Source organism: Fistularia commersonii, chromosome 25, assembly GCF_037954325.1.
Source record: "Fistularia commersonii isolate RoL2024-O1a breed Wild chromosome 25, RoL_Fcom_v1.0, whole genome shotgun sequence".
In the NCBI taxonomy this organism is placed as follows: Eukaryota; Metazoa; Chordata; class Actinopteri; order Syngnathiformes; family Fistulariidae; genus Fistularia; species Fistularia commersonii.
Window position 1 is genome coordinate 9,568,126 of NC_141308.1, and position 23,050 is coordinate 9,591,175.

The 23,050-nt window shown below is 42.1% G+C and overlaps 1 protein-coding gene across 4 annotated transcripts in view; it reads left to right on the forward strand.

The window, feature by feature from the left end:
• Nucleotides 1-22,995, forward strand: part of LOC147219190 (low-density lipoprotein receptor-related protein 8-like) — a 90,902-nt gene extending 67,907 nt beyond the window's left edge. Inside the window, exons 10-18 of one of the 4 annotated variants that reach the window (XM_086173277.1) lie at nt 3,649-3,820; nt 7,427-7,654; nt 10,213-10,331; nt 10,697-10,836; nt 12,727-12,868; nt 14,016-14,168; nt 15,955-16,242; nt 19,108-19,176; nt 20,436-22,995. In XM_086173277.1, coding sequence (XP_086029403.1) covers nt 3,649-3,820; nt 7,427-7,654; nt 10,213-10,331; nt 10,697-10,836; nt 12,727-12,868; nt 14,016-14,168; nt 15,955-16,242; nt 19,108-19,176; nt 20,436-20,776 — 1,652 coding nt within the window. In that variant the 3' untranslated portion in view covers nt 20,777-22,995. Of the gene's footprint in view, nt 1-3,648; nt 3,821-7,426; nt 7,655-10,212; nt 10,332-10,696; nt 10,837-12,726; nt 12,869-14,015; nt 14,169-15,954; nt 16,243-19,107 lie in introns of all 4 variants that reach the window. The other 3 variants (XM_086173279.1, XM_086173278.1, XM_086173276.1) reach the window with 3 other exon arrangements.
• The last annotated feature ends 55 nt before the right edge of the window (nt 22,996-23,050 follow it).

Sequence of the window (23,050 nt, forward strand, 5' to 3'; positions counted from 1 at the left end):
GTTTTAGACATCAACGTGCAGAAGGAATGTAGAAAGAAAATGAATTTGACACAGGCCTGTGGAGCACATAATTGATTGTTAAGGTGAAATGAGACAAGGATGCACATGATTAGATACTAGTATTCAACTGTAAAACTCATTTTTGGAGGTGGTAGTGATCATATCATGGGACACCACTTCGATAAAGGACAACGGGGTCTCATGGATTAAGCAAGACTACTGAAACATCTATTACAAATTACATTATGATAATCCACTATGTTGATGCCCTCCCCCGTGAGAAATATTTCCATAAAAAATACACACTGAGTGGGTGGCAGGGTTGCGCTTCACAGGAAGAGGGTCCTCGGTTCGATTCAGTATGATGTTCGATTCAATTCCACCTTTCGCTATGGAGTTTGCATGTTCTTCCTGTGTCTTAGTGGGTTTCCTCCCACGGCCAGAAAACATGCAGTGGATTCACTGGAAGCCCACAGATGTGTCAATGACAGGTTGATTGGCTGTATGTCTCTATAAGAGGCCCTCTGATTGGTCCAGGGTGAACTCCGCCTCCCACCCAATGAGAGCTAGGATAGGCTCCCTCCGCGACAGCAGGATGAGCGGCACAGATAATGACTGAATGAGATGAGATGAGATGAGATGAGATGAGATGAGATGAGAACAACTTTATTTATCCCGAAGGAAATTGTTGTGCCAGAGTTTCAAGCAAAAACATAATAATAATAATAATAGATAATAGCAGGAAGGAGGGAGAGTAAGAAATACAATAAAATATAAATTGTCAAGGTTAAGGCCATCAAGTGTTTTAAGGTCTTAAGTACAAAGATTTTAAGATTGAATGAATGCATGTTCAAGTTTAATGAAATATAAGCCATCCCAACTCCATTGGAGCATATGCAAATCTCTGATCACATAACACCAGACAAACTTGGCCGATGTGATTATTGTCTGCACTCGGTTGTGCTCCTAAATGAATACCTAATGACCAGAATGGCAAATCACCAAGGCAATGACTCCCACGCCACAGTTTTATGAGTGATATGATCAATCATGCTGAACACTTTTGTTTAGGTCCAGTAGCTCTCCAGCCCGACCTGGCTGAGTCATACCGCAAGCTAATTACTTCAAATGCAACGTGGCCCCCAGTCAGGCTTGTTGACAACTGTTGTCAGACTAGTGCAGAACAAAGTGGGCTGCTTTGAGGCTAATTCATTTCATGTGACCTCCGACTGTGGCCGAAAGCTATTAGCATGAGGATTACAAAGAGAAAGCCAGATAATATGTTTACACTTGATTTCCCACTCCAAAAATGTTCATCACTTAATTGGCAAGAAATACTCAATGGACTGTCATCACTCCGTCCCCGTGGCTGTCAGACGCTGTGATTTTCATTTCCCTCAATTAAACCCGGTTAAAATCGCCTCTGACGATGCTCAGCGATTTGCACGAGTTTTTTGTGCGGATCATGCCCAGCTACTCTTTTCTGTCGCTGTGCGTGATGCCAACGGCTTTGCTGGAACAGAGCGGTGAGCCTAGATGTGTCTGCAGAAGCAGACATGGGGCACGGGAGTGGGAGGGAGGTTGCAGCAGCTCTACTTTTTGGCGAGAAATCTTCAGCTGCTCGCGAAAACTCAGCAGAGACTGTCCTCTCCCTCCCTTTCTCGTTGAGGGGGAAATCTTATTGGTGTAAATGGCGACATTGAGGAACTGCGTCCTGAACAAAATACGTCATGCTTGAAACTATGTGGTCGAGGCCTAAACCTGTGCTGTCAGAGGAAAAATAGATTCTTACAAGCCTTTAATGAGAAATATTGTATCTGCCTCGGAGGAAATCTTTTCACGACTGCCGTCCTATTACAAAGCAGGGTCAGGCTCGGTATAGATGCTGCAAAAGAAAGGTGGGCTGCAGCCGCTTGCCGGAGTGATAAAACCTTCCCAGCAGACACACCTGGTTTCTCTATCTGGGAACCTGCAACATTATGAGGAGATAAACATAAAAAAAAAAAAAAAAAAAACAGGTTGATATAAATGTGTCTAAGGTCCCCTTTCCTTTATGGTTTCTAATTAAAATGCAACCCGCGTGGCCTCATCATGAGTGGATGGCTCTAAAAATAAGCTCGACTGCCCCCAAAATGAAACAAGGACATATGGGAACATAGGCGCTCAGTGGAAATAGCTCCCTGCTAATGACGTAGCACAGCTACCAGACACCAAAATCACGTTTCATCATCAGTGACTTTCACATCTCTCTTTTTTTTCCCTCCTTTTCTTCTCTTTTTAAAAACCAATGTGTGTTCATTTCACCCAACTCTTAACTCTGCAACTGAAATTTAGGCTTTATAGCAAACAATGAATTCCCAGAAGCATAAACAAGAATTTACCCTTCAGCTGAGAATGATATAAAATGACCTGATAAAAAGATCAAGAAAACTAGTTGGGAACAGGATTTTTATTATATTTGTATGAATATATCATATGTAAACTTAGTCACTCATCTGCAATAAAATGTCTTGCAAGGAAAAAAATCAGATGATCGATTCCTTCATCTTGTTTTAAAATAATTGCCGTCATGTATTGTTATAGGATGCAAGGTCATTTTTATTTATTTCACCGAAAGCTTCCTTAAAGGCAACTCACAAGCGTATGCTCAATCAATCACGCTGACATTGTAGGGCTCCGCCTTCCTCTCTGGGATGGAAAGAAACGACTTAAATCGTTAAATTGCGGAGAAAAGACCCGTCCCTTCAATGCCACAAAACACAAGGGCGTGTTTTCACCTTCCCCAGTGTCTATTTACTTCTTCCCCCCCGTGCAAACATTGGCAGCCTCTTGTTTTGAGGGCGGCAGCCGGAACGCCAAGACACCTCCGATGTATATTTACCAGTTGGGAAACAGGTGCATGCAAACATAATCGATACGCCCCCGTTCAGCTGCTGTTAATGATGTATTATCGTCCCCCAAGTCTTGTTAGAGGCGCCATATCACGCAAGCTCTGTCGTGTCGTCCGGCGCCCGGGGTGCTGATGGCGGCGCACCGCGTGACATCGCAATGCATCTTTGCGCTGCGGTGTCACACCGGAGGTGTACATCACTTACTGACACGCAGCGTTTTTTCCCAGCGGAGGCTCCAACCTTGAATGCAGCACAGAAACATTGCAACGCCGTGATCTCTCATCCTTATCGCCCTTTCATTACTCTTAAGTCCATAAAGTAGCCCTGTATGTTTTCGATTTAACGATTACCCTAATGACAGCTATAACTCCATGTCCCGCTCAATGTGAATCCAGATTTTTTTCTAAATATTTCCAGAATTTGATTCCCCCTCCGAGAGTATTTTTCTTAAAACAATCACCTCAGACTGCTATGGCGTTTTGTCTTACTTCATTTGCAGCATGGATAAAGAAGGATCCGTGCAGCTCCCACACAAAAAAGCAATTTCATTGTCCATTAAGAAGTTGTTGAGCAGATTTGATTGGCTTTTATTGAAACACACTTCACTACCTATATATTCCATCTCATTGCTGAATATATTACCAAGCGCTGTAATGGCTGTGTAAAACCAAAATAGCTGCCACCCACACCGTTATAACTGTCAACCCCCTGAAAAAAAAAAAAAGCAAATCATGAAACTTTTTCGCTCATGTCGCAGGGAAAAGTCCTTATCTACTCTTCACCAACCGGCACGAGATCCGCCGTATCGACCTGGTGAAGAGGGACTACAGCCAGGTCGTGTCTACACAGAAGAATGCTGTGGCTCTGGACCTGGACGTGGCGAATAACCGCATCTTCTGGTGTGATCGTTTTCATCGAAAAATCTACAGGTATCCCAGGAGGAGGGGATGAATTTATTGTGCTCCTGGTTTCAATAGACAGGAGCACATCTGAGTTTTTATCTATTTATGTATTTATTTTCTCACTTTTACTGCTGGAAAAAGCAATTGTGACACAGTTACTCTGAGAAACACTGTAATAAAATTGACAATTAGATAGACTGAGTTCAATTACAGTTGTACAGTATACATACATATTATATGATGAAAAATTGAATTTAATGCTTTCCCTATCAACCATTGCCTAGCGACATAGTTTTGCATTGTTTTTCAAGAGGACCCGGTGTGCGTCCTCAGATGCTTTAAATTTCAAATATCAATTCTGATTACCGCAATGTTTCAGTATGCAGTGCATCATTTTGAAAGGCTTGAGTTTGGAAGCATTCTTGACTTTATGTCCGACCCTTGACCTTTGTCACATATAAATGGGCTCAGCAGCACACTTTTAGCTCTGCGGCATTCTGGTGTAATTGAGAACAAGTCCTCTTACGACTTTTGAGATGCTCGTACTTTTTTAAGTGTTACAAGGGGTACCGCTGCTCTTGAAATTCCTCAAAGTATCATTTGCTGCTTGTTTGTAATCCAGTTTTATTCAATTTCAAGAAGGTAGTACTTTAGACCTCACCCTTTCTGCTCGGACTCTCAGACACAACCAATGTAACGGTTACTTTTCCAATACGAATTGAGCATTCTGATGATTTCATTACACACAAATGCGTTTTGCGCTCACTGTTCTTTTGATACTCATTTATTCCGTTGAGTCATTGGCTCGGGTCCGCTACCATTTTAGATTTTGGCTCCCTATCGTCATCTAAACTACATGCTCTCCCTGGAGTGTTTTCTAATTGGAGCACTGTGTTCTCTTTTACCAAATGAATGACAGGAGAACCAAATCTCCGGGGAAACTAAAATTGAGATTCCTGTTTGGGAGCACAGGTGCTCGGCCCTCATCTCACACCTCCGCCAGGGTCGAATCATTAGCGAGCGGGGCCGCCCCTGAGTGAGGCCATGTCTTTTCTGATAAGTGGTGCACCTTAAGAGCGACTCTAACCCCCGGATGAACCCTCAAAGCACACAGCACAAGGTTACAGCTCTCCTGCAGTTGCCTCAGTGCAGAATGCATATTGAAAAATTAGCATACATGTCAGAACCCACCTTAAATTATCTGCAGGCTTGTGGTTGTTGTGTCACGTAAACCGTGTAATATTCAAAATAAATCCGAGCAAACTCGGCTTAATAGAATGGCTTAGTAAGTTCAAGTAAAAGGTATTGAATTCGGCCCAGGGGAAAGGGACAAAATGAGAACTACAATAAAAAGACAATTATTGATAAAAAAAAACCTATCTCATATATCAGTTCCACAACATGACTTAATGGAGTGTGTAGCTAGAATGATAAGGAGTGATTATCAAATACTATATTAAATTTGCCCTTTTTATTGTATAATTTCATTTACTCATTGCTGGTGATTTTTGCTGATTTTTACTATTTATTTTTCTAAGGGAATTACAATTTTGTTGCTTGCTTTGTTGATGGGAGATATTCAAGCATTTTCAAATAGAGTGAAAGAGAACTAAACGTGTATTGGATAAAAATAACAGTGTGAGTCTCGCTGGCAAATAGTTGGAGGAGAAGTAGTTGATTAAAAAAAAAAAATCCTGTCATTTTCATTAATGATTCAATTTAAGTTAAATCAACTGTGGGCGGAATATAAATTATAAGAATTATAATGATTTTGGGAGTTTCCCTTTTGCCGTGAGGATTTCTTTACTTTGTTAAGTATAACTTCTGAAATATGTATGCAATACGATTATTCAAAAAGATTATTGATCAGAAAAAGATCGGCCAAATTTGCATACTCGAAAAATCTGAGTATGCAAGACGCACAAATGACTTCCTTTTTTTCTAACACACTCTATTACCTTGACAGTCAGCAAAGAGAAATGAAAAAAAAAAAAAACAGGTTGGTGATGTATTCTACTTATGATTTATTTCCAGATTATCAAATAGGGTGGTTAAAGATTATATCCTTTGTTTTTTGGTCTTGAAACTGCTGCGCAAATGCTCTGTTTTTGTTTTTTTGTTTTCTTTGGTCCAACAGCTTTTCACTGCCGATAGGAGATACTGATCTTTTAATCTTATGGTTCAGTAGTAAACATCTAAACAGCTCGCTGGAATTAGATTTTTCTCTCAGGGGGCGACATTGAAATTATTAGATGGTGATGTTCACAGCTGCGCTGCCCGTCGCTGCCTCGCTCTCCTTTTGCTCATCGCATTTGCATTTGCGATTGCATTCGTCTGTGGACACAGTTCCAGGTCCGCGGTTCGAATCCGTCAGGGTGAAGTTTGCATGTTCTGCACGGGTTTCATCCAGGTCCTCTTCATGCAGTCCATAAACATGAAATAGGTTAAGAGGAAACCCTAATTTGCCCAGACGTTTGCCCAGAACGAGAGAGCGTATGGGCACCGCTGGCAGCCGGTCCGAAACCTGCTTCTCGCCCAGCGACAGCTGAGATAACCCCACGCAACTCTGAGTGCAGGATAAGCGGCAGACATAATGAATGACGGAAGAAAAAGAATCAGTTCTCTTTTTATGTAGTCATACCAAACAGTGAAGCAGTTGCTCAGGCCGTCAACATTAGTCATGTGCAATGTTCCCTACTAATTTTTCATATGTCTGGGCATACAGACAACATCGCCGAGCACACCGAGGACCACTGTGAGCAACATTAGATGTGCACGCTGTGGCCACACATCAGTATCACACCTGGGATCATAGCTTCCATTTAGTCCATATTTTCTCCATCATAAAACTCGCGTACTAGTTTAGCTTGTTAAAGCTACTTTAGCTTACTATTTAAGCTGCATGTTTTGTAGAGCAGACCTTTATCGCTCAAAAAAGAAAAAAATCTCCCCCAGTTTCACCGCTGGTTCTTCTACTTGCCGATACTCCAACAGCCATTCCAATTTAAAAGAACCGCATTTCTTTTTTACTTTGGTTTGGTGGGTCAATGTATCACATTCACTGCTCGTCTCGCCATCATAGGGGTTAGCATGTTAGCATTAGCGTCACTTAACTCTGCAACACTGAGCACATGCGCAAGTACTTGCACATACTCCGAAAGCCATTCCAACTTAAAAGAACCGCATTTCTTTTTTACTTTGGTTTGGTGGGTGAATGAATCACATTCACTGCTCATTTCGCCATGATAAGGGGTTAGCATGTTAGCATTAGTGTCACTTAACTCTGCCACACTGAGCACGTGCGCAAGTACCGTCAATACCGTGATTGGCTGCGTAGCGTAATTGCAACTGTATCGTATGATTGGCTGGACACCTGTCACTCACCGAGTTGCACAGCAAAATTGTCCAGAAAAAATGTTATTTATCTAATTCATTTGCAGTGCGCTCACTGGGCTGGATAGATTTTCTTGTGCGCTGAGAGTGTGCGAGCAGTGCGCAATTGCGCAGTTGTGCAGCTTAGAGAAAACTGGTCACGTGTACCTTAATTCTGCGACGAATAGCTTGCAGGCGCCCATTCTCAGAGTTAATGCCTCCGTTGCGCCGATGTCTTACCGCTTCATCCTTCCCCTGCAGCGCCTTCATCCACGAGGCCAGCGACCCTGCCCAGCAGGTGCCGCTGGTGGATTCCTTGTTGCAGACCCCCGTTGGCCTGGCTCTGGACTGGCTCCAACACAACCTGTACTGGACCGACTCCGGCGATAAATCCATCTCCGTGGCCTCGGTGGACGGGACCAAGAGACGGACCCTGATCAACAACGACCTCAGCGAACCCAGAGCCATCGCCCTGGATCCCCATCATGGGTGAGGGGGAGGCATGTGTGTGTGTGTGTGTGTGTGTGTGTGTGTGTGTGTGTGTGTGTGTGTTTCACTCAAAATTTGTGGGGGAAAAAAAATGACAATTAACAGGAAGCTAATTAAAAAGCTGCAAAGCGTCTGTTAATCATGAGTAATAGATCTGTAAGACGTTGGCTATAAATCAGCGAGAGACACTTTTAAATCAGAAGGAAATGGACTAAAAATGTATTAATATCCTAAATGTACATTTAAACATTGCATATTTACAAACGGTTAAACATCACTTGACTAAAGACAGTCACAGTTGATTTAGTATGTTTCATGTGTCCTACAGGTGACTTTTAATTCCTGTGCAATGTAACATATCAAGCCTTGATGTTAATGAACCGTCGTGTGGTGTGTTTTTCAGAAAACCACACGTTTCCATAGCTGTCAGACCAATTGCACATTACGTATTTCTTGTGCATTAATATTGAAGATAATTCTCGGTTGACCCCCATATAAAAATTTGTTAAGTGATTTCAGCTCGGCAGCCACAAATTGAATAAACATAATCCTCGTCTGGGGCCATGTAATAATAAACATTAGGGAACTCTGGCTGCTGAGTGTGTGTGTGTGTGTGTGTGTGTGTGTGTGTGTGTGTGTGTGTGTGTGTGTGTGTGTGTGTGTGTGTGTGTGTGTGTGTGTGTGTGTGTGTGTGTGTGCGTTTGCGTGTGAAGCTACAGTAACAAGGCTCTGACCCATTTAGCCTCCTGACTCAATAGTTTTTTAGAAATTCTGTGGCTTTTAAACTGCAAAAACTGAATGAAACGATGCCAGCCCTGCGCTTTTGCAGTCTTTGTGTTCTCTTTGTGATCCGAACCCAAATGAAAACATACATCTGAAAATAATGCAAACAGGCTTGTAGCTGAAAGTGAGTCTCACACACACACACACACACACACACACACACACACACGCACACACATACACACACACACAAGGTGAGATTTTCTGCACATTACAGACCATGTAATAAACGCTTGGCAAGAATTGGGAGCACAGAAAAATGAAAAAATATTGTTGAAAAAAAGGTTTATGTCATTGCATAGAACAAGCAAATCACGATATATTTTATTGGTACAGATTACAGAACAATGTCACATTCCAACTACGCAAACTTTCCTAAAGTCATGCCATATGCTGTTCGAAACATCTGGGGATTTGTGCTCGGAGCAGATTATACCGTCGCTGCAGAAGTTCGTGTCTATTTCCGATCATCAGTGACGTAAGTGAGCGCCGGCGAGATGACAGAGCATTTTCAGAAAGACCAGTGATGTGATAATAAAAGGTAGCCCTTATTAAAACTCAATTCTATCATTTACTACTAATTCTTTTCTATTAAAGTTACGATTAAAGCAGTAAAACGATGTGGACAATTTGTTTAAATCTGAACAGGAAGACAGTAGTTAGGCTGGAGGTAAGATTTATATGATACCTTCAACCATAGAGTTAACCAGAATGCAGTCACTCATGAGGAATACAGGTGTAACGGATAAAAAAAGCACAATGTCCTTGGAAAGTCACTTATTTTCTAATAGTCCTAGAAGCTTTTAAAAGTTTTACTCTCAATCAGTTTTTCCATTGGGAAAAAATTGTCAACTGCTCATTGAAGAGATGAAAACTCATTTGTTTTATAATACTGCTTCATGTACTAGCCATAAGTAGCTCCAGGGAATAAGTCTCACCAGCCAAAAATGCATAATAAAGAACGAAAAAAACATATATAAGTCGCACTGGGGTACAAGTCGCATTTTTTGGGGAAATGTATTTGATTTAGCTGTTACCTAAATTTAGCTTTTTTAGTTATCTTCATCTCAGTAAGAGTAACCTCCGCTTTTCACCAGTCCCTTACAAGTTTCTCACAAACTTCAAACTTTCTTTCTGCTGCTTGAGCTTCCAGCTTGTAACCTGCAGAATATGATTTTCTTTTTGGTGCCATTTTTATTCAGCCCTTCTCAGCTGTTTTTTAAGTTATCGCTAATGTTGAAATGATCAATTTTCATAGTTACAGAAGTAGCAGGGAGCATCTTTTTCTCACAACGCACTTCTGCCATGACCCGCACCCACTGGATTTTTATTGGTTGGCGCGTGTGTGTGTGTGTGTGTGTGTGTGTGACGATCACTGATACATTATAGACACATGCAGACATAGACAGATACACATCAGAGCAAGAGAGCTCAATACTTTCACACATAAGTCGCTCAAGAGTATAAGTCGCACCCCCGGCCAAACTATGAAAAAAACTGCGACTTGTAATCCGAGACATACTGAATTTATTCATTTATTGGAGAAACTGAAATTCTTAAAATACCTAAACCGATGGATTATTTCCACAGGAAGGAAAGTGTTTAAAATCGATGCTTGTTGGTATTTCGTGTTATGAAAGAGTTGTTCTCCGAAATACGCTTCCAACGTGTTCACCTGTTATACAGCGCGCACCAGTGTAAATCATTGCAATCAGTGCATAAAAGCACAATAAGTATTTATTTCTCTTTTCTTTTTTTTTTTTCGTTCAATCCAGCTTTATGTACTGGTCAGACTGGGGCACGAGAGCCAAGATCGAGAAGGCCGGGATGAATGGAGTGGACCGACAGGTGCTGGTGGCTGATAACATTGAATGGCCCAATGGCATCTCTCTAGGTGAGGGGAGGGGGGACGAGCCGCTCTATCACACATTTCCATATTTCACATTTTGATGTCAGCCCTTGTGCTTGGATTGCAGTCCCGAGAAGAAGCTAATGCTCTCAAAAGTGACCGAAAATGTCCCGGTAAATGTTAAAAAAAAAGCAAATCTTTGAAGTTTTTATCGGCCTGGAGCATCACGTGACATGTGTTACACCGGTTGAGCGAGAGTGACGGCGTCTAATCGTGAGAATCTGACATTTTAAAAAGCAATCAATATCACCTAAAGGGATTTGCGGAGTGCGAGAGTGCTTTACCGTGGAGACAATCAATTCCTACCTAGCGTGGGGAAGTCTTATCTGCGTGTTTGTGTTTTTACTCAGACGTGGCCAACCGCCGGCTCTACTGGGTGGATTCCAAACTGCATTTGGTGGCGAGCGTGGATCTGAACGGAGCTCATCGCAGAACGCACATGGCATCGGCAGAGAGACTGGGACACCCCTACGCCTTGGCTGTTTTTGAGGTCTGTGTCTTTCACATTATAGTTTTGTATCATTAGATTTCGACGATTTTGAGAATAATTTCTGGTGTCATCCGTATCATTTCTCCTCCCGGAACTTGTTGTATGTGTGTAGGTCTTTCATTCACAGGGAGAATTTAGATTGGCTAGAGTCACTCTGTCTGCGTGTGTGTGTGTGTCTCCTTGTGTAGTGGGTGCAATGTTAGAAGAATAATGGCAAGCATAATGAAAATATATACATTTGAATACCAACGTTTTTTTTCTATATCTTTTATACACATGAATCTGAACCTCCAAATGTGTCTTTGCTACAGGATGTATCTTTCATTTTATTTATTTATACATTTTTATTTTGTTGGTTTTTTTTTTTAGATATATATTTTGCATTTTATTTTATTTATTCTCTATTTGAGTCTGCTTACCTGCGTTCATCCAGTATCAAGCAGCTTGCAGAGTTGCAGAGTTGGGAAACAGAATCTACTGCAGCAGCAACAGCAGCAGTGCGAGGTTACAAATGGGTTCTGTGACTTCATTTGACTCACTTAAAAGGTCATGACCTCACCCTAATTTAACATTTTCTGACACCTATATGGTATACTTTGGTCTAATTGTACTAATTTTCCTCGCCTCAAGAAAAGGAACATATTACAGTGGGTAGTTTTGGGGAAAGATGTTTCCGCCTTTGTTTCCTTCTAATAAATGATTAAAACATGAGTATTTTCAGTACACATTGAGCTGGCAGTGTATAGAAATATAGTTTTATTTTATTCTTTGAGAACGTCAAACTGTTGTTGCGCGTTGTTTTTGGTGATCAGACAAGTATCACTAAGGGACTGTAGATTTTCTTGTGTTTTCTGTGTGTGTGTGCGAATGGCCAAATGCAGCCTAGTATAAAGCACTTTGAAAAATAGAAGATGTGAAAGCACAGTATAAGTATCAACCATTTATTACTAAAATGTTCAGGCACTTTTCTTCCATAAACTGTATAGATCTGTTAAAAAAAATGCCTTGATCTAAAATTTTTTTTTTTTTTTTTTTTTAGTGGCATCACATATCATTCTCCCTCTTACAATCCTGCCTCAAATCCCACAGCACCTTTAGTCATTACCTTGAAGACTTTTCCTAAACAATGGTCCGGGGCGGAGAGAGTTAGGTGACTCGGAGAAACGATGTTGAATTCCCTCCGGGGAAAAAAAAAAAGCATCATCAATCCTGCATCTCTGTTCTCTGCAGACTTCGGCGTGACCTTCCTGCACCGGGATGTCAGCCATTATATCGAAAATACACATTTGTGATATTTGACCTCGCCGATGTATGATTTCCGAGCTGTGACCGACTACACAAATGCACATATACGCAGTTTCTATGGCAACTGCATAAATGTCAGTACCTGTCAGAAATGAAAAAAAAAAAACAACTAACAGGCAATAACCTGTGGTAAAATTGTGCCTCCGAATTTAGCTATAAAATGTATTTTAGGGTTTACAGGTTTTCATTTTGGTATGATATAAAGTGAAATGAAATGTTAAATATAATCTCTAAATCAAAAAATGTGTGGAAAGCTTTTGGCACTACACATGAGCTCCCATTCCTTTATCAAAAGAAGTTGCCTCAATAAAAGTTTTAGACTGATACCTTTATTTTGCCCTAATTTTCTTTTCATTGTCTTTCATTAAATATATGACGAATTCAGGGATTTTTTTTTTTTTATTTATTGACTGCGCTAGAAACTCCCCAAATCCTCCCCGATCCTTTCTGATCTTTTATTTCTGTTTCTTTCAGTTCTCATGTTTAATTCCCCTCCCTTTTCAAAGTGTCTAAAAGTGCCCGATTCAGGGAGAAAGAACTGACAGATGATGAAACGCTAAAGCCGTTCATGCTCCATGTGTCCAGGATCGTATCTACTGGACGGACCGAGACAAAGCAGCCGTGCTCATGGCCAACAGGCTGACCGGTCAAGACGTTCACACACTGGCCGAAAACCTCAACGACCCCCATGACATCGTGGTCTTTCACCAGCTGCGGCAGCCGCAAGGTGTGTGAACAGAGTGTGTGTGTGTGTCGCCCCCCCCCCCCAGCGGGATCATTTCAAACCGGGCGCATGAATAAATGATGGCAAGGCTTGTGAAAGTGGCAGAGTGATCAAAGCATAGGGACGTTCGTCAGAACTCCGCCTCCAACCCGCTTTCTCTCTTAACGGACAATCTAGGTTTGAGTGTTTCCAGTTCTGCGTGTCAGTTTTCATATCCGTCCGGGTCTTTTTTTTTTCATTTTATTCCTACCTTCCTGTGCCGACCCCGCTCATTTATTTTCCATGTGTATTAAAAGTATCCCCCCCCCCCATCGTCTTTTCAATTTAATATCCGTCCTCCCTCACATTTTTCTGAGTGATTAAACACAATCCGTGGTCTCGACTTTACAGAGACGTGCTACCTCTTGGTGAATATATCGGTATTTATCAATATGTATCATGAAACATTGTTTTTTTTTTTTATTTTTAATAGCATCCAAGCTTGGATCATTTGGAAATGTTTGCTATTTTACACACTAATATTATATATTATTACTACTTTATTCCTAATGCCTTGTTGCACTACCTTGCACTCACTGCATTTCCCTACTACACATACAACAGGGATTAGTGTTAAACAAAATTTTGAAAAACAATTCTGAAAACAAGTTTGCTAAGAAATTGAATATATTGTGTGAACAATGTTCAGAAATGGAACAGAAATAAAGAAAAAGTATTTGAAAAACCTATACTGTTTATACCTAACAGACATATTACTCACTCAAGACATTCTACTCAAGTATTTTAATAATTAAGAAAGACAATCACAGAAAATTGACCTGAACATTAGTAAGTAATAAGTGAGCACTTAAATATGAAAATTAAAAAAATCATTAGATATCAAAAGTATCAGAAAATTAATTGTTATACAATTGATTAATTTAAACTCAAAGTTGGCTGAGAACTGCTTGCTTTTTTTTTTTTTTTATTTTAAATGCTTTAGAACTCTGCATTAAGTTGGTCTTCACAAACACTCAAACCAATAGCCGTTTAAGCAATTCTTACATAATGCTTTGCTTTGTGCATACACAGCATGTCCGACTGGGTGACATTCATGCAGTTCGTCCTTGACGTCATGACATCCCCCGCCTCGCCGTGTCTCTCTCTGCAGGCCCGGACAGCTGCAACCTGGGCAGCGTGGCCAACGGCGGCTGCGATTACCTGTGTCTGAAAGCCCCTCAGATCACCGAGCACTCGCCCAAATACACCTGCGCCTGCCCAGACGGCCAGGACCTGGGGCCCGACATGAGGGGCTGCGTGCCAGGTGAATGGCGGTGAATGGCAATTACACATAAAGGGATTTCTTAGGCGGAGCGCCAAGATCTATACATATCTCCAAGAAAGTCTTGATTTTAACTGAGTAGTCAGTTTTGCATGAAATCCTCTGCTGCCTTAAACTGATGGATGTTGAATGAATGTGATTATTCCATAAATATTGAATATGTGGATGAGATCATTCATCAGATGGACTCCCTCCAGATAAGTTATTGAAACTGCAAGTAAATAATAACTTATTAACCACTGTGTTTGCTCAATTTATAATAAGCACACATAATATTCATGCTGTGACATGGTGTCTTATTTTAGGGAAGAAATAAGATAAGATAAGATAAGATAAGATAAGATAAGATAAGATAAGATAAGATAAGAAAAGATAAGAACAACTTTATTTATCCTGAAGGAAATTGTTGTGCCAGAGTTTCAAACAAACGCATAACAATAATAGATAAAAGTAGGAAGGAGGGATGTAGGGTAGGGTATATATTATATATAAATATACATTTATATATAAATGTAGGGTATATACAGTATTTACCATCCCCCCCTTTTTTTTAGAAATACATTAGTTCAAGTACAAGAGAGTTATTATCAGTAAATATCTGAATCCTTGTTTCTCAGTGTGTTCCTTTATAAATTCTACAACATGGCTGAGATCAAACCAGTGGCCTTCAAAACTGTTACAAACCGCAGAATATACTGTACACACCGCAGATTCCCGTGTTCGTTTTAATCAAAATTCGTGCCTGTCAAATCAGACTTCACGCAGTGTAGCGATTAATCAGGTTTGATTGGCATTGAATTTTAATTACAATCTTAATCATTCATCTTTCACGCTAAATGCTCGAGAGCACTAAGATATTGAGAGCAAGTCAGATGATGAGACAGAAAAGTTCACTCAAGGTGCCTTCTTTACTTTTTTCTACCTGAGGAATTAACCAACCCATACCAAGTTTCTTACCCTTTTCAGCTTAAATGCCTCGATTTAACTGTTGGATAGAGGGGGTCCGTTCAATTGGTGGCCCATGGGGCCAGTTGTGGCCTAGAAAACCCCTGAGTGGCCCTGCCTGGCGCCAAAGAATGGGCCAAAACATGCAGGATTTCAGAAATATTTGGAAAAAGTCGCAGGGTTTGATTGTTGTTTGACTGTTTCATTGTTATTCAGATTATTCAAGATCTCCTCAGGTTCCGCTCAACCCCAACACTGTTTTTGTGTTTCTATGCCACGTCTTAAAGGGAGCCAATATATAGAAATTGCATATTTTTCATCACACTGATCCGTGTTGGGCGGGTCAGCGGCGCAGTGGTTTGACTCTGTGTATTTATTTGTTTATAAATGTTCCCCCCAAACGTTTTTTTTTTTTCCAAGAAATATTGGCAGTTGATCTCAAAATCATCATCAATATGCTAATGCTACCCATATGTAAGATTTGGAAAACTATCATCTCACACCTGTTCACATGGAAAGACCAGTTTTTAGGTGTAGATTTTACAAAGACTTGAACGTTACAGGGTCATGATTTACAAGACTGCAACTATTTTCTTTCAGCCTTTTTTTTTCCCCACCAATGTTTTCGCCGGGTATTTGCAGAGCCTTCTTTAATGTGTGACTATGAAAATCTTTTGGTGTAAGCCCAGAATAATCAGCAACAAATTGCCCAAAACATTTCCAACGCTTCCAACAATCAGAGTCTATGTGATCTTAATTTAAGTCTGGTAGAATCTGATTAAACGGGACTAAGGAAATCTTTCCTCTGGTCTTTTCCATGCAGCAGCACCCAGAATCAACGTGACGCCCACATCTTCGCCCCCCCAGCTTACACCCGGCTTGAGACCGACGGTTGCCGAGGAATTCCCGGCGTCCTCGGAGGAAGTGTCTCAGGCAGACGCCACTCCGCACTTAACCACGTCTCCGTCCGCCACCCTGGAGCCCCTCACACATCTCAGCACATTCAAACCCATGTCCTCGCAGGAATCCAAGGCACTGGGCTCTCATTCCACGGCAACCGTCACGGTCCTTTCCACCACGGCTGCAGGGGACAGCAGCATCTCGCAGCACTGTAAGTGACCCTCGGACTGCCAAGGTTGGGATGCAGGTCTCTGCTGATCGTTGAGAAAGTCAGAGTGGAATTAATATTCTGAAACATATTGGTGTTATACAGTAAATCATATTGGTATTGATAAAATTTGTAAAAATACATTTATGACAAATTCATACCCAATAAGTAATATCGCTTTAAAAGTCTCAATATTAAGAAGCCTTGTTTTAGATAAATAAAAAAAATAGCAAATTTGCGTTATAGTCAAGGAATAAATGAAATTAAAATAATAATAAAAACATTTCAGTAAATTATTGACATTTTTATATAATTTATTATCTTTCAAGTCAAGTTATTGACAATTTTGTTGATTCATTTTAAATCTCAGAAGTTGCCGAATTCTTCATGTCGTGTGTTTGTGTTTTTATCAAATCAAAGTCAATTGACTGAAGAGTTGAAAACTGCAGACCAGAATGTAGCAGAGATTAGTAAAAGTGAAGTGACGGCACTGAAGAGGATGGAAAGTGGAAAGGCAGTTGGTCCTGATAACATGCCTGTGGAGGTATGGAAGTGTCTCAGAGAGGCAGTGGTAGAGTTTCTGGTTAGATGATTCAACAATATCTTGGAGAGTAAGAAGATGGCCGAGGGATGGAAAAGTCTGATGGTGCCTATTTTTAGAATAAGGGACATGTGCAGAATTATGGTAACTATAGAGGGATAACGTCGATACAATGGAGTTATGGAAAAGAGCAGTGGAAATGACACAGCAAAAGTCAGAATCTGTGAGCAGCAGTATGGCTTCATGCCCAGAAGGAGCGTTACAGATGCAGTATTTGCTTTAGCACTGCTGTACAGAGAAGGTCAGAGGGAGCTGCATTGTGCCTTTTTTGGACCCAGAAAAAGCATACGACAGGGTGACGAGAGAAGAGCTAAGGTATAGTATGAGTGTGTCTGGAATGGCAGAGAAGTATGTTATACTGGTGCAGGACATGTATGCTAGCTGTGAGACAGTGGTGAGGTGTTCTGTAGGTGATACAGAGAAGTTCAAGGTGGAGGTGGGACTACATCAGGGGTCAGCTCTGAGCCCCTTCTTGTTTGCAGTGGTGATGGACAGGCTAACAGACGAGGTTAGACGGGAATCTCCATGGATCGTGATGTTTGCGAAATCTAGGGAGGTGGAGGTTTGCTTTGGAAGGGAGAGTAATAAGGGTTAGTCATGGCAAGACAGAATATATGTGTTTGAATGAAAGGGAGTGAAGTGGAACGGTGAGGCTACAGGGAGTGGAAATAAAGAAGGTGGAGGATTTTAAGTACATAGGGTCAACAGTCCAGAGTTTGGAAAAGAGGTGATAAAACAGGCTCAAGCAGGTTGGAACGGGTAGAAGAATATCAGCCAGAATAAAAAGAAAGGGGTTCAAGACAGTGGTGAGAGCAGCGATGCTGTTTGGTTTGGAGACAGTGGCATTGAGGAAAAGACATGATACTGAGCTGTAGGCAGCAGAGATGAAGATGTTGAGGTTTTTTTAAGTAGCGAAGACAGATAGGATGAGGAATCAGTGTATCAGAGGAACAGGGCATGTTAGATGTTTCAGAAATCAGACTGCGACAGTTTGGTCATGTGCAGATGCGAGCTAGTCACAACATTGGCAGAAGGATGCTGGGGTTGGAGCTGCCAGGCAGGAGGTCTAGAGCAAGACCAAAGAGAAGATTCATGGATGTCGTGAAAGAGGGCATGAAGTTAGTTGGTATGAGTGAAGAGGATATAGAAAATATGGAAGGCTATTCGGCTTTTCCTTTTGTCTTTTTGAAAGTCAATACACTGCTGAAAATGTGATAAGCCAAATAAGAAAAAAAATTAAAAGCATAATTTGTGATGTAAAAGCAGAGAAAAGATCTGTAGCTGACAGTCCAAATAAATGTGGCAAAATCAGGGTCAACCCTAGAACGCTAACGTTAAAATAAGTAACACCATCACTAACCTTGGGTATATTTTACCCAATACAAGACCCTGGATAAAATACAGTTTTCATTAATTTATAGATGGGCCGATGGGAGAGGGAAACAAACATACAATTAATAACATCAGTGAGCAGCCTGAAGCTACCCAAGGACCCATAAAACCCAGACAATGGCAACACAATGAAAACCACATGACAAGAATTGTGTGGGTGAAAATCACCCGACGTTAGTGTTCTAGGGTTAATAGAAATGAAAGATGGTGGAGACTCATGGACGCGCTGTCCCGTCTTAGTGTCCGGTTTCCAGAGGTCTTTGAGATTTGACCTCATCTCCCGCCAAATGCCACATCTTCTTATCCCTCTCATCACGCAACCAGCCATCAGACTATTACAGCCACGTGAAAAGCGGAATATCCTAAATCCCCAAAACCGGACACGACAGACTCGCTGTGAAAGACGAGGGACGGATGCCACCCTGTTGCTTCGGAAATGTCACCGCTCGCTATACGAATTCCTCCCCACGTGGGACAGAAGTCTCTGGTACGCGGCCCCCCCACGAAGGTGTATCAGTGAGAATTTAGCATGTTAATGGGTGTATGTGCATACACGCCGGAGCCTGGCGGATTCAAGAAGGATGAACTTTAAAGGTTGTGCGTGGTGTCAAAGTAACGGGTGGCAAATGTCACCCGACTCGTAATCTACTCTCAATCTTCACCTTCTCCTTCGCTATTTGTCTCTTTCGCAGACAATCACGCTGGTCTAAGCACCCACTCCGCTTCTGTTTAATCTCCCTCCCCCTGCTTATCTTCTCTCAGTCATTTCCTCGCACATTTCCATCCCTGTGTGCTTCCTCACCTCCCCCACCTCTCTACATCATCTATCTTCCTCCTTCCCTGACTCCTTTGTTTCCTGTCTCTTCTCTCCTCAGCTGGAAGCGAGCATTTCCTCCTGGGCGAGAATCTGACGGTGGCCGTTTTGGGAGTGGTCATCCCCATCGGTAAGTCGTCCCGACGCCGCCTCCTCCGTATGTCCGTGTCCGAGGCCCCGCAGAGCCGCGTAGAAGCATCGTCTTACCTGCCGCTTGCGGTCGACATCTTCGGTTCACACTTAAACCTCTGTGGCAGCCTTGAGAAACGCCAGGGCTCACAGGTTTGCATCACTGTCGTCTTTTTGGAGTTGTTTCCCGCGCGTCTGGTCATCGCTGCTTCACCGCATCATTCACCTCACTCTGTGTTGTTGTGTTGGGTCGAGCGGCTTCTTGTTCTGAGAATCGTATTTAAGATCCAGCCACCTGCACGTATATACAATGATATTTACAATGCAGCGTCATATGAGATAGCGTCTATCGATTCCGCCAAACAGCTGTGACTGATGCACATTATATTAGCTAAATACAAATTTCCTCCGTCGGACCGTCTCTTTTTCACCGCCGTGCTGTCTTCTCGTAGCACTTGGACTCGATTTTCTTCCCTTGAAGACGTTTCACTTCTCATCTGACAGGCTCCTTCAGCTCAGGAACTGTAGAAACCCTTTTTCATTTCATCTTCAAGGTCTTCAAAAAGTCAAGACCAGTTGTTATGAGAAGAAGATTCGAACAAGAATTGGCCATGGCCTGGATAACTGAGAACCTCAATAGATAAATATCATGGTATTGTCGTTATGAATGGAATATTTGTGATAGTATATTACGGTGCCAAAAATTCCCAATACCACTTTAAAATAACACCCAAGGTTAGTATCGCTGGACACAGCTTCCGCAAGTTAACATTGATATAAATGCTTGAAATGAGACTGGACGGCACATACTCCAGCGAAAGGCCCTTAATAAATCTGGTTACTTACGTCCAATATACTTCAAAAGAAGAGGCTAATAAAGCATTGACAGTTTGTCTGTGTCATTTCATATAAAATTGCTCGGTCGGAGACAGAGTTGCTAAGTAACCAAGGTAAATACAGTGTAAGTTAATGCTTTTTGCTCCCCCCCCGGGGACACTTTTAAACAAATTTTCTCAGGGTCAGGGTCGTGGCGGTGCTTCCCAGATAGGGAGTTGCAAATCTGTGATCATTTGGAATGTGACCTGATGCATAGCAGCTGCCCACACACAGACACACACAGTCAACCTCCAAGCCCTCTGTGTCCCCTGCATGCTTGACTGCTCCTCTTTGTGCCCGTCATTTCATACCATGGACGTGTTATACCTAGTTAACGCTCCCCCCCTTCCCGTGTCCCTGCCGCTGTGTGTTAAACGCATGCAGTTCCTATCATTGCCACAGTGCTGTTCGGCCTGGTCTGCGCCGGCGTCTACCTGGTGTGGCGCAACTGGAGACGCAACTCCACCAAGAGCATGAACTTCGACAACCCGGTCTACCGCAAGACCACCGGCGAGGGCGAGGAGGACGAGATCCACATCGGTCGGACTGACGCCATGGGGCACCACGCGCACCATCACCCGTACCCGCAGGGTGTCGGGATGGGGGTGGTGGGAGCAGGGGGCGGCACGTGCCCGCAGTTCATCGCCCTGCCACTAGGGGGCAGCATCGCAGACCCCGGGACCCACTGGTATACGGAGCAGCCGATGCTCTCCACCGCCAAGTGACCCTCGAGGGCTGCTTTCGGGGGAGGAAAGCCGGCCGCTCAGGCAGACGCACACGGAGTGGGGTCAGGGGTGACGTGAACCGAGAAGATACACATCATCAAATGTTACCCGCGGCCATGTTCGACGCCGATTTCTCCATGGAAATCAGCGACAATAATAAGGCGGACAGGATTCTTACAAAGAGAGTTTCCTACCTTTTCCATTCTGGATCTATTTTTCACCTCTTGAGAATTTTTCGCCGAGTCGAGTCATCTTTTGCATTGATTTCCGAGTAAAGTGTTTGCCGTGTGTCATATCTTGTGACGAAGCTGGTGAAAGTGTTTCGTCTTCGATGTATTCATTTTGGCTTTTTTTTTTTTTTTTACTAAATCCGGGCGGGACCGGGCGGGCTCGGAAGACAATGGTTTCGGATGAGCTCTGAAAGCATCACAACACCTGCGTTGATGGGACAATCTGTACAGATTCCAGTTAGAATCAGTCATCGTGTCATAAATGTCATTATTGGAGCTGTCTCGTTGCTTTTTTAAAGGGTGAATTTTCTTTGAGAAGAGTTTCTAATCATTCACTTCATTTTCAAGGAAGGTTACCCGCTTTTTGTTGCTTTCCGTCAAGCTAGGGGAGATCCCCTTTTTTAATCGTGAGCTGTCTTTTCTTTCCGAGTGCAGTTGTATACAGTCCATTTGAGAGGTGATATTGTTATTTGACCTTTAAGACCCCAGTGTGGAAGGAGAGCGTCGTTACGCGCGGACAGGAGAGAAAGAAATGAAGTTGTACGACAATGTTTTCAAAGAGCAGAATGGATGTTATGTCAGAGAGAAGCGGGTTTTACCCATGACTTTTTTTTTTTTTCTTTCACTGTGACTTTTTTAGATGGTTTGAACAAAAGCAATACACAGCAGTTAATTCAGCGAGGTCGCAATGTTACGCGGCGGACAAATCTCCGACTTGATCGCGCGCTTTCAACTGTGACAAATGCGTGAGCCTAATTACAGGAGGTGTGGGGGGGGGGGCACTAATGGCAAATACACGCTGTACCCCAGAGGATGGAGACAATATGCACTTGCCCTCCAAAAATATAAACAGCATGCATAATTGCTCACTGACAATGCAGCCATTCATTGTGCCAGGGAAGATACATGCACGCACATACACATGAAAACACACACACACACACACCAGACAATGCCTGTACCCCTCATCCAGAGATGGCTCATATCTGAGCAGGCAGTTTTGTGCAGTGCCATTTGGGAGGACCCAGCAGGTGGCTGAGTGAGGAGCAGGACACGTCACATGATGTAAACACACAAACATCCTGGCCCATCCAGGTACACGTTTTCTTTTTTCCATTTCACACCAGTTAAAGTCCTGCCATTGAATCATTAATCCATTTAAAAAAAAAAAAACAACTTAAATGTCTTTGTGAGTTTGTGTGTGTGCGTGTGTGCCTGTGCGTGTTCACTATTATGCATGTGAGTGCTAATGATCATCCCACAGCCATATTTGAAATGTTTTGTACGCTCTTTGTTGCACAACCCTCTTAGAATGCCTTCTATATTGTGTATCGCATGGGGAGGAAAACATATGAAGGTGTGCATGTTGTGTGTGTGTGTGTGTGTGTTTCTGTGTGTGTGTGTGTGTGTGTGTGTGTGTGTGTGTGTGAGTGAGACTGAGTGTGACACTGGAGAGTTGAGGGTGCTTTTTGATTCATTGATTTGTAAATATGTTTTCATAAGGTTTTTGATAATGTATTATAGAGTTATGTAAAAGAAAAGATGTACATAAGATTTTAGATAAAGTGTTGACAGGTATATTAATTTATTTGTACAAAGAGAGCACTGCATTCCCTGATTGTAAGACTCATGACTTTTCCACCAAAGTGGTTCGTGTTGTTTCTTGCCGTGCATCATTTAGCAACCTCTTCATCTCTTCATGTGCAAATTTTATTTTATTTTTTTTTTTAATCATGGTGTCCCCTCTCCGGAAATCTTATCATATTTGCAACACCTTTCCTCCAAGATAAAGGATTTTTTTTTTGTGCCTTTTTTTTTCCATTGTCATTTTCCACAAGTATTTTTATGGAAAGGACAGGGATCTGCTTCTTAACTTGCAAAGACAAACTGTATTAAGACCAAACTGGTTCCACTTTTTGTTTTGATTTTCTGTAACGGATTACTTTTGAATATCTCTATATATTGGTACATAAAACAGGACTGAAAATACTCTTCATGTGTGCTGTTTCGTTTTCATTGTCTGACATTCTCTTGCAGCTGCAGA